This window comes from Chrysemys picta, chromosome 1 (assembly GCF_011386835.1).
Source record: "Chrysemys picta bellii isolate R12L10 chromosome 1, ASM1138683v2, whole genome shotgun sequence".
Classification (NCBI taxonomy): domain Eukaryota; kingdom Metazoa; phylum Chordata; order Testudines; family Emydidae; genus Chrysemys; species Chrysemys picta.
In genome coordinates, this window is record NC_088791.1 from 107,869,217 (window position 1) to 107,881,788 (window position 12,572).

The following is a 12,572-nucleotide window of genomic DNA, read 5'->3' on the forward strand; positions in this document are numbered from 1 at the left end:
CAACTGCGTTCGGTCCAGACCAGTACATCACTGCAACGGGAGTTGTGGAGAGCCCAATAGCCAGAGCAGGAGAAGCTGCAGCTGGAGAGAGACAAAGTGCATCTGGAAACTAAGCAGCTTGAAGATCAGGAGAGCAGATTGGGAGCAGCAGCATCAGTGGAGAGAGAAGAGAAAGAGTGCCAGGGTCAGCACGAGGAGAAGGAAAGGGACAAGAAGGAGCACTATCAGCTCAAGATGGAGAGACTGTGCCAGATAGACCAGAAAAGACATCATCAACTTGAGGTACAGAGACTGCCAAGCAGAACAACAGTCCATAGGTAAAGCCAGTCCCCAGGTATCTGTCCCAGTGGGAGGCCTAGACTCCCAATTACTTCCTGGCTTTAGGGAAGGGGATGACATGGATCTGTTCCTAAATGTTTTTGAAATGGGGTATGAATTGAATAAGATGAAGGAAGGAAGACATGATAAGGAACCTGGGTCCACTACGGTCTTGGACAAAGGTCTTGGACATTTTTGCCCTTATGGGTAGGGAGGCCTATAAAGATTATGATAATTATAACCAAGCTTTGCTGCAAATGTTTAAACTGACACTGAAACATTTAGGAAAAGGTTATGGGGAGTTCAGGAAAAAAGGGGCCATGATCTATGCTGAGGTTTTAATTCAAATGAGGGGTTATGTAAAGAAATGGGGAACTGGTCAGGGAGCTAAAACAGTCAGTGAGGCCTAGAAATTAATGGATATAGACTGAGCCTATAAACTCTGCCATGCCAACCTGAAATTATGTTAACAGTCAGTAATCCTAGAGATGTTACGATGGCTGGAAAACTGGCAGGTCAGGATATGGATAGTCATCCTAGTTTGGAGAGAAAACCTAACAGGGATGGAATGGGATCAGAAGACAGGAATCAAACCCAAGAGGAGACTCACACCCAAAAGGGAGGGAAACCATCTCCCAGAAGCCCTGGGATGGGCGGGGAAACGTGATGAGCCATATGCGGCCAGCAGGGTCACTTTGCCCAAGAATGCCTATGACATCTACTAAGTCCCAGGGGGGCGTTGAAAGGACAGCTATACCCCAACCTCACAGAGTGAACTGCGTGACTGAGTCATTCCACAGCCTTGGATGGGCTGCTGAGAGAGCATTGCCTCCTGCAAAGATGAGATTTGGCTTTACTGGGGAATGTTCTGTTTTGCTAGCGGAGTGCCATGGTATTCACCCTGGAGACTTAGGAGACCTTTTAGATCCCCTGGGTCCAAGTCATTCAGCATCTTGAAGATAAGGACAGAGACCTGGAACTTTATTTGAAGTTCTATGGGAAACCAGTGTATAGAGTGGAGAACAGGTTTGACAGTGCTCACAGTAGCCTGCAGAGCTGAGGAGATGTACTGAAGCATTTGGCACTAGTTGGAGTTTCCTAAACACTGAAGTCTTCATGCTGCAGAATACTGCAGTCCAGCTAAGAGCATGTATAACTGAGGCCACGACTTTGGCCACCAAGGTGGAACAGAGTCTCCTCACCACATGGAGATGGTAGAAAGCATTACTCACAGATGCTATGTGAGAGCTCAGTGTCAGCGAGGAATCCAAAACCACTACTAAAAACTGTAGTTAGAACATCCTCCAGAGCTACAGATGTACAGACATGTCTTTGTAAGACAGCTTACTAGAGATGCAGTAAATCAACTTTTTGTTTTGTTTTGTTTTTTATTTGCCACATAACAGGATTTAAATTTCATCAGGTATGAAATAAGAACTTATGTGAGATACATCATGCAATTGGAGGAACACTAACAGGCAGGCAGGCAATCTGTCCTGTTTGTAACATTGTGTGTGATTATGGTGAAGCCAGGCCCAAGCTAGAGCTCAGACATATCTGTAATGGGAGCAAATGCCGAACTACCTACAGCACTCTGCCCAGTGACCTGGAGCATCATGTTTCACCTCTGGATTGTTAGAGAACTTTGTGGACCTTGAGGACCACCGTGGTCCATGCACGTGTCACCACCAGGCAGGGTTATTGTAATCCACTCTATTTTAAGCTGAATTTGAAGACAATGCGCAGGCTCCAGATGGTACAGAATGTGCCTGCCTGCTTCCTTTATGGTGGAGGCTGCCGTGAGCACTTCAGGACCATGCTTAAGTCCCTTCATTGGCTTCCAGTCAATATCAGAAGCCTGTTTAGGGCTTTTTTCCTATTTTTAAAAAGCAATTAATAAATCAAAACCCAACAACATTAAAGACTGAATTGTGATCTACGAACTGCTGAGCTTATTTGTTGCTGAAAGGAGTCCTTAGGGAACAAGAACTATCCTTTTACCTTTGATATCTTAGACAGACTAACTTGTGTTCTGCTTAAAATGCCAGGAAATAATATAAGCAAAATTGAGGGGAAAGAATTTTATATTGGATTCTGTTCAGCAATTTATTCACTTGCTCTGGCTGCATCAGGACTGGTATGTAATGAGGGATTATTTCCAAAGATTTAAGTTATTTTTCAGACAGACACCAAGTAATTACACTGAACAAAAACAGGTTCAGGGTCCAAGGTTAATTTCAAATCTGAATCTTGGTTAATATGTAGGACATTCTACACTTTATTTCCAAAACAGCGCTTATGAATTAAACACACACACACATACTTGGCTTTATCTTTACTTTTTGTTATTTCTATCTCCTAACCTTTGGTAGGATAGATGAATGTCACTTAGTGATTAATCTATCAGCAAAGAAACTGGCATTGAAATTCAGGTCTGAGATCTTGCTTCCTTTCATCACAGACATTTAAAGTTGGCAAGACTAAAGCAACCTCCCCAAAAAGTATTGGAGGGGAAAAAAAAAAAAAGTGTGCCGTACCTGTAAACTAAAGCTACAATTCTGTTAAAAATCCAGCTTCTTAACGGAGCAACCCAAACAGTTTAAGGCACTGGGATTGTTTTGGTTCACGCGGGTACACCTCATTCCATCCCTCATTTCTGCCTGCTTGCTTTTTATGAACAGACAGGCCCAATACAAAATGCTTTAAGATAATTTTGATACCCTGAATGCATTCCGAGGAGCAGAGCGAGGGAGACACACAGCAGGCCCCGAACATACCAGGCCAAAAACTATTTGCAATAGCGTTATTGATTTTTAGCTGCAAATCTGTACTTCTCATCTTGCAACAACATTGCTGGAAGTGGCCCTATCTGGAGGAGGTTCTTTTGAGATAAACACATTGGACTCATGGCTAGGAGGGAGCAGTATGAGCTGCAAAACTACCTGAATTAGACATGTTCACAGTTATCCAATAGACAGGTGGCTTTGTAATCTATAATAGGTTACTACAAATTGGTGTTTAAAAAAAAAATCAGTCTATTTTTATGGATTTCCTACTGCTCTTCATCCATTAATTTTGTGTGTTTTTGTTCTTGGGGAAAATAACTTAAAAAAACAAACAAACATTTTTTAGCTTGGTTTCAAAGAATAAGGTACAACAGGACAGTAAGGCAATACAGACCGGCTATTAAGCTGAGCAACGTTTATATATGCCCTTCACTATAAACAAGGTTCTTTTACCCAGGGTTTTATGTACAGAAAGCACAGCTTTATTTTGCTCATGTTTCCTGAACCAAAACTTGCCCTCAACACCCACTGATTTTTTCCTCCCTTAAATGTGAGATGAATTTGATATTTATGAAAGGTGATGGAGTGGCACCACTAGAGAGTGACCTCCCCATTTATCCACAGTCCAGGCAATAGCAATTCCCCCACATCAGGAATGTGCCTCAACCTAACCTGGATGGGTATTATCTTAGGAAGAGAGGATCAGTCTCCATACTTCTTCATTTCTCTGTGGAGACTGAGATAAAGGTTACTAATCATCACAGAAATTGATGTCACAACTGGTACCCATGGACTCATCCATTCAGAAGTAAACTGAGATCATTTTATTTCTTAGAGGACAAAATTTTTAGATTGCAAGGACTTTTAGTCACTATCAACCTTCAAGGTGAAAAGTTTTACATCCCACTACCAGCATTCTTAGTGCTGACATTTTTGTAAACCAGAGGAATGTATACTGCACACAAAAACATGGTTTGTGTTTTATATATTCTAACTCAACTTGTAGCTATGAAATTATAGAAATGTAGGACTGGATGGGACCTTGATAGGTCATCTAGTCCAGTCCCCTGCACTGGGGCAAGACTAAGTATTATCTAGACCATCCCTAACAGGTGTTTGTCTAACCTGTGCTTAAAAACCTCCAATAAACACAGATTCCACAACCTCCCTAGCTAAATTGTTCCAGTGTTTAATTATCTTGACAGGAAGTTTTTCCAAATGTCTAACCTAAATTTCCCTTCCTGCAATTTGAGCCCATTGCTTCTTGGCCTGTCTCATTGTTCTCCTTAACCACTGAGATCACTCTACTCTTTATAACAACCTTTTTTGTACTTGAAGACTTATGTTCCCCATCTTCTCTTCTGCAGACTAAACAAACTCAATTTTTTTCCAATCTTCTCTCACAGGTCATGTTTTCTAGACCTTTAATGATTCTTATTGCTCTTCTCTGGACCTTCTCCAATTTGTCCACATCTTTCCCGAAGTGTGGTGTCTAGAAGTGGACACAGTATTCCCACTAAGGTCTTATCAGTGCTGGGTAGAGTGCAAAAATTATTTCTTGCATCTTGCTTACAACACTCCTGCTAATACATCCCAGAATGATGTTCACCTTTTCGCCACAGTATTACCTTGTGATCCATTATAACACCCAGAGCCTTTTCTGCAATACTTCTTCCTAGGCAGTCATCTCTGATTTTGTATTTGTGCAATTAATTATTCCTGCTTAATTGTAGTACTTTACATTTGTCCTTATTAAATTTCATCTTCATTATTTCAGACTATTTCTCCAGTTTGTCAAGATCATTTTAAACTCTAATCCTGTCCTCTAAAGTGCTTGCAAGCCCTCCCAGCTTGGTAATGTCCACAAACTTCATAAGTGTACTCTCTATGCAATTATCCAAATCATTTCTGGAGATATTGAATAGAACCGTACCCAAGACAGATTCCTGAGGGACCCCAGTCAATATGCCCTTCCAGCTTGACTGTGAGTCATTGGGAAACTGTACTCAGAGAACAGCTATCAATCAGTTGTGTACCATTTTATAGTACAGTAACTCCTCACTTAACATTGCAGTTATGTTCCTGAAAAATGCGACTTTAAGCGAAATGATGTTAAGCGAATCCAATTTCCCCATAAGAATTAATGTAAATGAGTGGGTTAGGTTCCAGGGAAATTTTTTTCACCAGACAAAAGACTAATATATATATGTGTGTGTGTGTGTGTGTGTGTGTGTGTGTGTGTGTGTGTGTGTGTGTGTGTGTGTGTGTATATATACACACACACACACACACACACACACACACACACACACACACACATATATATACACACACACACACAGTATAAGTTTTAAACAAAATTTAATACTGGTACACAGTGATGATGATTGTGAAGCTTGGTTGAGGTGGAAGAGTCAGAGGGTGGGATATTTCCCTTACTGCTAAATGATGAACTAGCAATTGGCTGAGCCCTCAAGGGTTAACTCTCTCACTCTGCAAGGCAGCAGGAATGGAGACATCGCAGACAGACACACACACACGGTATGTGTGAGAGAGAGATATGCGCATTTCCCCTTTAAGTACACTGCCTCGTTAATTAGATCAGCTTACTGAGACCACAGCTGCTGCAAGCGCTCTCCGGCAAGAAGTGGACAAAGCAGGCGGCTGCCAAATGACACTAGAAGGGAGCATTACACAACTTTAAACGAGCATGTTCCCTAATTGATCAGCAACGTACCAACGTTAACCGGGACGTTTAAGTGAGGAGTTACTGTAGGTGTGTTTAGGCTACGTTCCCCTAGTTTGCTTATGAGAATGTCATGTGAGACAGTATGAAAAGCCTTATTAAAGCCAAGATTATATCACATGTACTGCTTCTCCACCCCACCCTCTGCTTCACAAGGCTTGTTACTCTGTCAAACAAGGATATTAGGTTGGTTTGACATGAGTTGTTCTTGATAAATACATGTTGACTGTTACTTATCTTTTTTATATCTTCTATATGCTTACAAACTGATTCATTATTCGCTCCATTGCCTTTATGACTGGGCTATAATTCTCTGGGTTATCTTTATTCTCTTTTTTATAGATAGGTACTACATTTACCCTTTTCCAGTCCTCTCCCATCATCCATGAGTTCTCAAAGATAATGGCTCAGAACTCTCCACAGCCAGTTGCTTCAGTATCTCGTCAGGCCCTGCCGACTCGTCTAAGTAATTCTTAACTTGTTCTCTTATTTTAAGCCTCAGATCCTAACCCATTTACACTGATGTTCACTATACTAGTCATCTGATCACTGCTAAAAAATGAAAGAAAAAAAGGCATTTAACACTTCAGCTGTTCCTGCATTTTCTGTTAATGAGGAGGGAAAGACAGTAAGTAATGGACCCACCCTGTCCTTGGTCTTCCTCTTGCTTCTCACATACACCTCTACCCCAATAGAACGCTGTCCTCGGGAGCCAAAAAAAATCTTACCGCGTTATAGGTGAAACCGCGTTATATCGAACTTGCTTTGATTTGCCGGAGCGCGCAGCCCCGCCCCCCTGGAGCGCTGCTTTACCGTGTTAGATCTGAATTTGTGTTATATCGGGGTAGAGATGTATTTGTAAAATGTTTTCTTGTTACCCTTTAACTATCTTTAGAAGGCAAATCAAAGTGAATACGTAATTCATTGGCGGGAGTGAGGGAAATATACTTCCGCCATTCAATGTGCACATTTGCATAATAAAGAGCAAAGAATAATACGTTCAATATAAAGTGTTCTTCTCCCACCCAACCACCCACCTCACTACCTAGGGGTTCCCATTTCTGCTAGAACCTGAAATTCCCCCTTAATGCCTCCTACTCAGCTACATTGATGACATCTTCATCATCTGGACCCATGGAAAGGAGACTCTGGAAAAATTTCACCACGATTTCAACAGCTTCCACCCCACCATCAACCTCAGCTTGGACCAATCTACATAGGAGGTCCACTTCCTAGACACCACGGTGCAAATAAGTGATGGTCACATTAACACCACCCTATTCCGAAAACCCACCGACCGCTATGCCTACCTTTATGCCTCCAGCTTCCATCCCGGACACACCACACGATCCATTGTCTACAGCCAAGCACTGAGATACAACCGTTATCTGCTCCAACCCCTCAGACAGAGACCAACACCTACAAAATCTTCACCAAGCATTCTCAAAACTATGATACCCGCATGTGGAAATAAGGAAACAGATCAACAGAGCCAGACGTGTACCCAGAAGCCTCCTACTGCAAGACAAGCCCAAGAAAGAAACCAATAGAACTCCACTGGCCATCACATACAGTCCCCAGCTAAAACCTCTCCAACGTATCATCAGTGATCTACAACCCATCCTGGGCAACGATCCCTCACTTTCACAGGCCTTGGGTGGCAGACCAGTCCTCGCCCACAGACAACCCGCCAACCTGAAGCATATTCTCATCAGTAACCACACACCGCACCATAGTAACTCTAACTCAGGAATCAATCCATGCAACAAACCTCGATGCCAACTCTGCCCACATATCTACACCAGCGACACCATCACAGGACCTAATCAGATCAGCCACACCATCACCGTTTCATTCACCTGCACGTCCACCAATGTAATATACGCCATCGTGTGCCAGCAATGCCCCTCTGCTATGTACATCGGCCAAACTGGACAGTCCCGCCGTAAAAGGATAAATGGACACAAATCAGATATTAGGAACGGCAATATACAAAAACCTGTAGGAGAACACTTCAACCTCCCTGGACACACAATAGCAGATTTAAAGGTAGCCATCCTGCAGCAAAAAAACTTCAGGACCAGACTTCAAAGAGAAACTACTGAGCTTCAGTTCATCTGCAAATTTGACACCATCAGCTCAGGATTGAACAAAGACTGTGAATGGCTAGTCAACTACAAAAGCAGTTTCTCCTCCCTTGGTGTTCACACCTCAACTGCTAGAAGAGGGCCTCATCCCCGCTGATGGAACTAACTTCGTTATCTCTAGCCTTACTCACTCTTGCTTGCATATTTATACCTGCCCCTGGAAATTTCCACTATATGCATCCGAAGATGTGGGTATTCACTCAGGAAAGCTCATGCTCCTATACGTCTGTTAGTCTATAAGGTGCCACAGGACTCTTTGCTGCTCCTACTCAGCTGGGCTGTTTTGCTCACCATCTAGCTTAAACATAGGATCATATCCTTCCAACTCAGGGATGTAGGACTCCTTTTGGAAACTATCATGAGACTCAGGGAGCCCCTCAATGCCAATTGGCAGAGGGTACACCAAACCATAACTCATCCGGCCTGACCCACTCATTGCCCCAATTCACCTTTGTCATAATCTGTAGCTAAATAGTGTTGTGTGAAGTGTCATATGCAAACTGGTAATATACTGTGCCTAAACCCTAAACCTATCATTTTCCTGGCTTGACTGTGTCTCCAATGTAAATTAAGCAAGGTGAAACCAAAGTCAATGAAAAGGACATTTACTTGTAAGGTAAACCACTGAATCTCAAAAGGGAATGGAGGCTGCACCCCCCAGGAAGCCTGCCTGCCTCTTGAAACAGGGTCAATTAGCCACAGAATGACTTATGTAAACAGAGCATTTGCATCTGTACTTACCTTGTGGCTTTGGACTTGAAGCTGAACGTGGGGATTGTTTAACTGGCACGTTTCCATTTATTCCCTGAGCCGCTTCATTGCATACGTTCTGCTTGACTAGCCAGGTTGTGCTATTTGCTGAGCAAGACTTAGTTAGGAGACTCTTTGGACAGGTGCTGCTGTCTGTAGGGAGGGGAAAAAAGGAAAAAAGCAAGCATGAGTAATGCTTAGTATAGTAGGGATATAATGTTCTACACCAGTGGTCTCCAAAGTGGGGTGCACAAGAGGATCCATTGGGGTGCGCGGCAGGAGGAGCGCCGCCAGAGCAGTGCCATTCGGGCGGCTTTTTTTTTTTTGTGTGCGTGCTTGGGGCAGCAAAAATGGTAGAGCAGGCCCTGCGGCGCGGCAGGGGGTGCGTGCTCAAAAATTTTGTACTGATAGGGGTGCGCGATCAAAAAGTTTGGAGACCACTGTTCTACACAGTATGTTCTATCATTTCACTTCCACAGAGAAAGTTATGAATGATTTTGTGGCAGCCCTGGGTACTGGGTTTCACATTTCCAGTTACTCTTCCATTTAAATGTCTATAAATAGTATCACTCTCTCTGTGTGTTCTTTCTTGTTAAAATTAAAGAAAATTGTCTAGTTTTAAAAAATTTGTTGCCACATAAAGACAACCTCTCAAATCCTTTCATATCTAGCAATATTTTGTGAACAGATTTAGATACGCAAATAGAGTGACCGAACAACTATTTTGCTTTTCTTATATGGATTTTGCCAAGATGCACACTGAGCTACCTGGATTGGCAAATAGATACTTCAATAAAGACTACCGTAGTGGACATTTGACTGACTAAAGGTAACAACTTTCCTATACGATCACCCACGCTGGTGATAATGGGTTACGTACGTAAAGAAGGAATCTTAAAATTGCCTTTTATCTCATCTAACTGTATTTGTTATTTCATTCTCCAAGCACTCTATTATAAGCATCTGAAAAGAAATCTGATATGATTCTCCCAGCAAGATGTGATTTATGTCAACAAGCGAAAAGGTATGTTATCTTCTTTGCCTAAAGACAGCTTGATGCAACACCAGAGGTTAAGATCATTTTTCAAAAACACATTGGAGATTACAAATGGGCTAGCAGTACTATTCACGCTTTTCAATCTCACATTCAATTAATATTTAATTCTCAGGAAGCATTTCTTGACCAACTACTTCTACAATTCCACTAATTTAATAATAGAAAAATAAGATCATCAGATATTTAAGACCCTGAGTCAAATTTTTCAAAAGTAAGAGCCTTTAGTGAGGTCAGTAGGAGCTGTTAGGTGTGCAGCATTTTTGAAAGGCCGGCAGGTGGTCTAAATACAGCTTTAGGAGTCTTAATTATAGGCTTTTATGTTTGAAAATTTTGATCATGGTTTCTTAAACCCTAGCTGCAAAATAATAAAATAGAGTCTAGCATAAAAGGTTTTCAGAATTGTTTCCACTGCAAAGTTGATGGTTAATAAATTATTTAAGATTTAAAACACACACACACACACACACACACACACACACACACAATCCCATCAAGGGGCTGGTTTTATGAATGGGCTAGACTACGTTCGAGATTCCTGTCAAATGAACTCTTTTATTCAAAATAAAGAAACATTTGTCCTATTTACAACACAATATTTGTTGGAGTTTTAAAAGTTATTTAGAAATTTAAGTTATATTTCAAACTTATGGTACTATTTTCTTCAAAAGCACATGAACTGCCTACTATGAAGTGTAGTTTATTCTGGCATGGTTAATAGGTTATGCTTAGTTTTCATGAAGGGTACCCAGAACTTAAACTGAAGTAGTGCAAGGAAACCTTGCCGTAAGATATCCTTATACAATGTTTAGTAGTCATACCCTGGGGACATCTAGTGTATAATAATTCCCAGGAACGGTCAGCTTTGGCTTCAAACCAGTGTCTTAAAACAAACTTAATTTAGCCTGGAAGGCAACGGAACTTGGAAGTGCTACTTACAATCCTATTAGGCATGCAAGAAATAAAACACACTGCAAAAGGCTGCAGATTTTACTGGACTGCAATAGGTTTGTATTGCATTTGTTTTCAACTGGAGAAAAACGAAACATTTGTTTACACCTGCAAATTTGTTCTCTGCATCAAATATTTACAAATCTTGAATGAAACTCCTGGAATTTCAGTTGCGTACCAATAAAATGCTAGCTAGTTACTTGTACGGTCTTAATACACTAATAACTTTGGGGATGGTAAAACTAAATACATCGGGGGAGGGCAAAGAAAGAAAAAGATTGGAAAATCCCACTGGGATATATTTCACATACACTCATTGTTGCATATCCCGGTGGGATTTTCCAATCTTTATTTATATCTCTATAATCTATTTATTAGAGCATAAGCTTTCGTGGGCTACAGCCCACTTCTTCGGATGCATAGAATGGAACATATATTGAGGAGATATATATACACATACAGAGAGCATGAACAGGTGGGAGTTCATGCTCTCTGTATGTGTGTATATATATATATATATATATCCTCAATATATGTTCCATTCTATGCATCCGAAGAAGTGGGCTGTAGCCCACGAAAGCTTATGCTCTAATAAATTTGTTAGTCTCTAAGGTGCCACAAGTACTCCTGTTCTTTTTGCAGATACAGGCTAACACGGCTGCTACTCTGAAATCTATGTATCTCACTACCAGGAAGGAGGGTTAGGCACCATAAATTTGATGTGTATTTTATTATTCACTTTTGCCTATCACCTGCAGTGAGGTTAGAAGGAATCCTCCATCTGTTCTAGGCTGGGAGATGCAGTATCTAATTTTCCAGAAAATTTTAATTAGGAACATCTAGTCATATTTCATCTGCCACAGTTAGAAGTGACAACTGTGATGACAAAAAAAAAGGCTGATTTGCATTTGTAGAAAGTGAAGGCCATAGGAAGATGAAACAAGATGATTAGTCAGATTTTTTACTTTCAATCCTGTTCAAGACACCTAGGTATCTCCAACAGCATGCAATGTTTTAGGGTGTAGTCTAAGCCAGTGGTTCTCAATCAGAGGTCTAGGGCCCTATGGGGCCTCAAGCAGGTTTTAGGGGGGCCGCCAAGCAGGGCCAGCATTAGACTCGCTGGGGCCCAGGGTAGAAAGCCGAAGGCCCATCGCATGGGGCTGAAGCCCAGGGTTCTGAGCCCTGCTGCCCGGGGCTGAAGCCTGAGCAATGTAGCTTCGCGGGGGCCCCAAGCAACTTCCCCACTTGTTACCCCCTAACGTCGGCCCTGGCTTTTATATGCAAAATACCAGTTATTGTGGTACAGGTGGGCCATGGAATTTTTATAGCATGCTGGAGGGACCTCCGAAAGAAAAAGGGGACCTCTGAAAGAAAAAGGTTGAGACCTTCTGGTCTAAGCCACAGGGATACATAGACTTATTCTGTCATAAATGAAAGAAAAAGTCAAGTGTTTTCAGGAGGCAGAACTATTACAGTCTCAAAGTCAGTTTAAGAGTACAGATTTTTTTAAAGTCATATTAATGATTACTGAATTCACACGTACATTCCCATGCACACTGTCCACAGCAAATACAGTTTCTCACTGTTGTGGTGCTAAACTAATTCAAGGATATATTCCACAGAAGTCTTAACTAATATTTTTTCGACACTTCACAAAATGAGAAAAACGATTTAATTATCTGACTACCCAAGTCCTTAATTAAATATTCTTTTCTGCTTTGCAGAGCAGTTTCAGTAAGGTTGAAACCTGAGAGAAAGCTAGTCCGACAGATAAAACAAGAGAATGAACTGCAGATATCCTGAAAGGCCAACAATTTTAG

At 41.5% G+C, this 12,572-nt stretch overlaps 1 protein-coding gene across 9 annotated transcripts in view; it reads right to left on the reverse strand.

Annotated features, from left to right (window-relative positions):
- The window catches only part of FGD4 (FYVE, RhoGEF and PH domain containing 4), a 192,787-nt gene that overhangs the window by 48,509 nt on the left and 131,706 nt on the right, over positions 1 to 12,572 (reverse strand). For all 9 annotated transcript variants that reach the window (XM_005303077.5, XM_005303079.5, XM_042850010.2 and 6 more), the window contains exon 2: positions 8,739 to 8,900. In XM_005303077.5, coding sequence (XP_005303134.2) covers positions 8,739 to 8,900 — 162 coding nt within the window. The remainder of the gene's footprint in view (positions 1 to 8,738; positions 8,901 to 12,572) is intronic.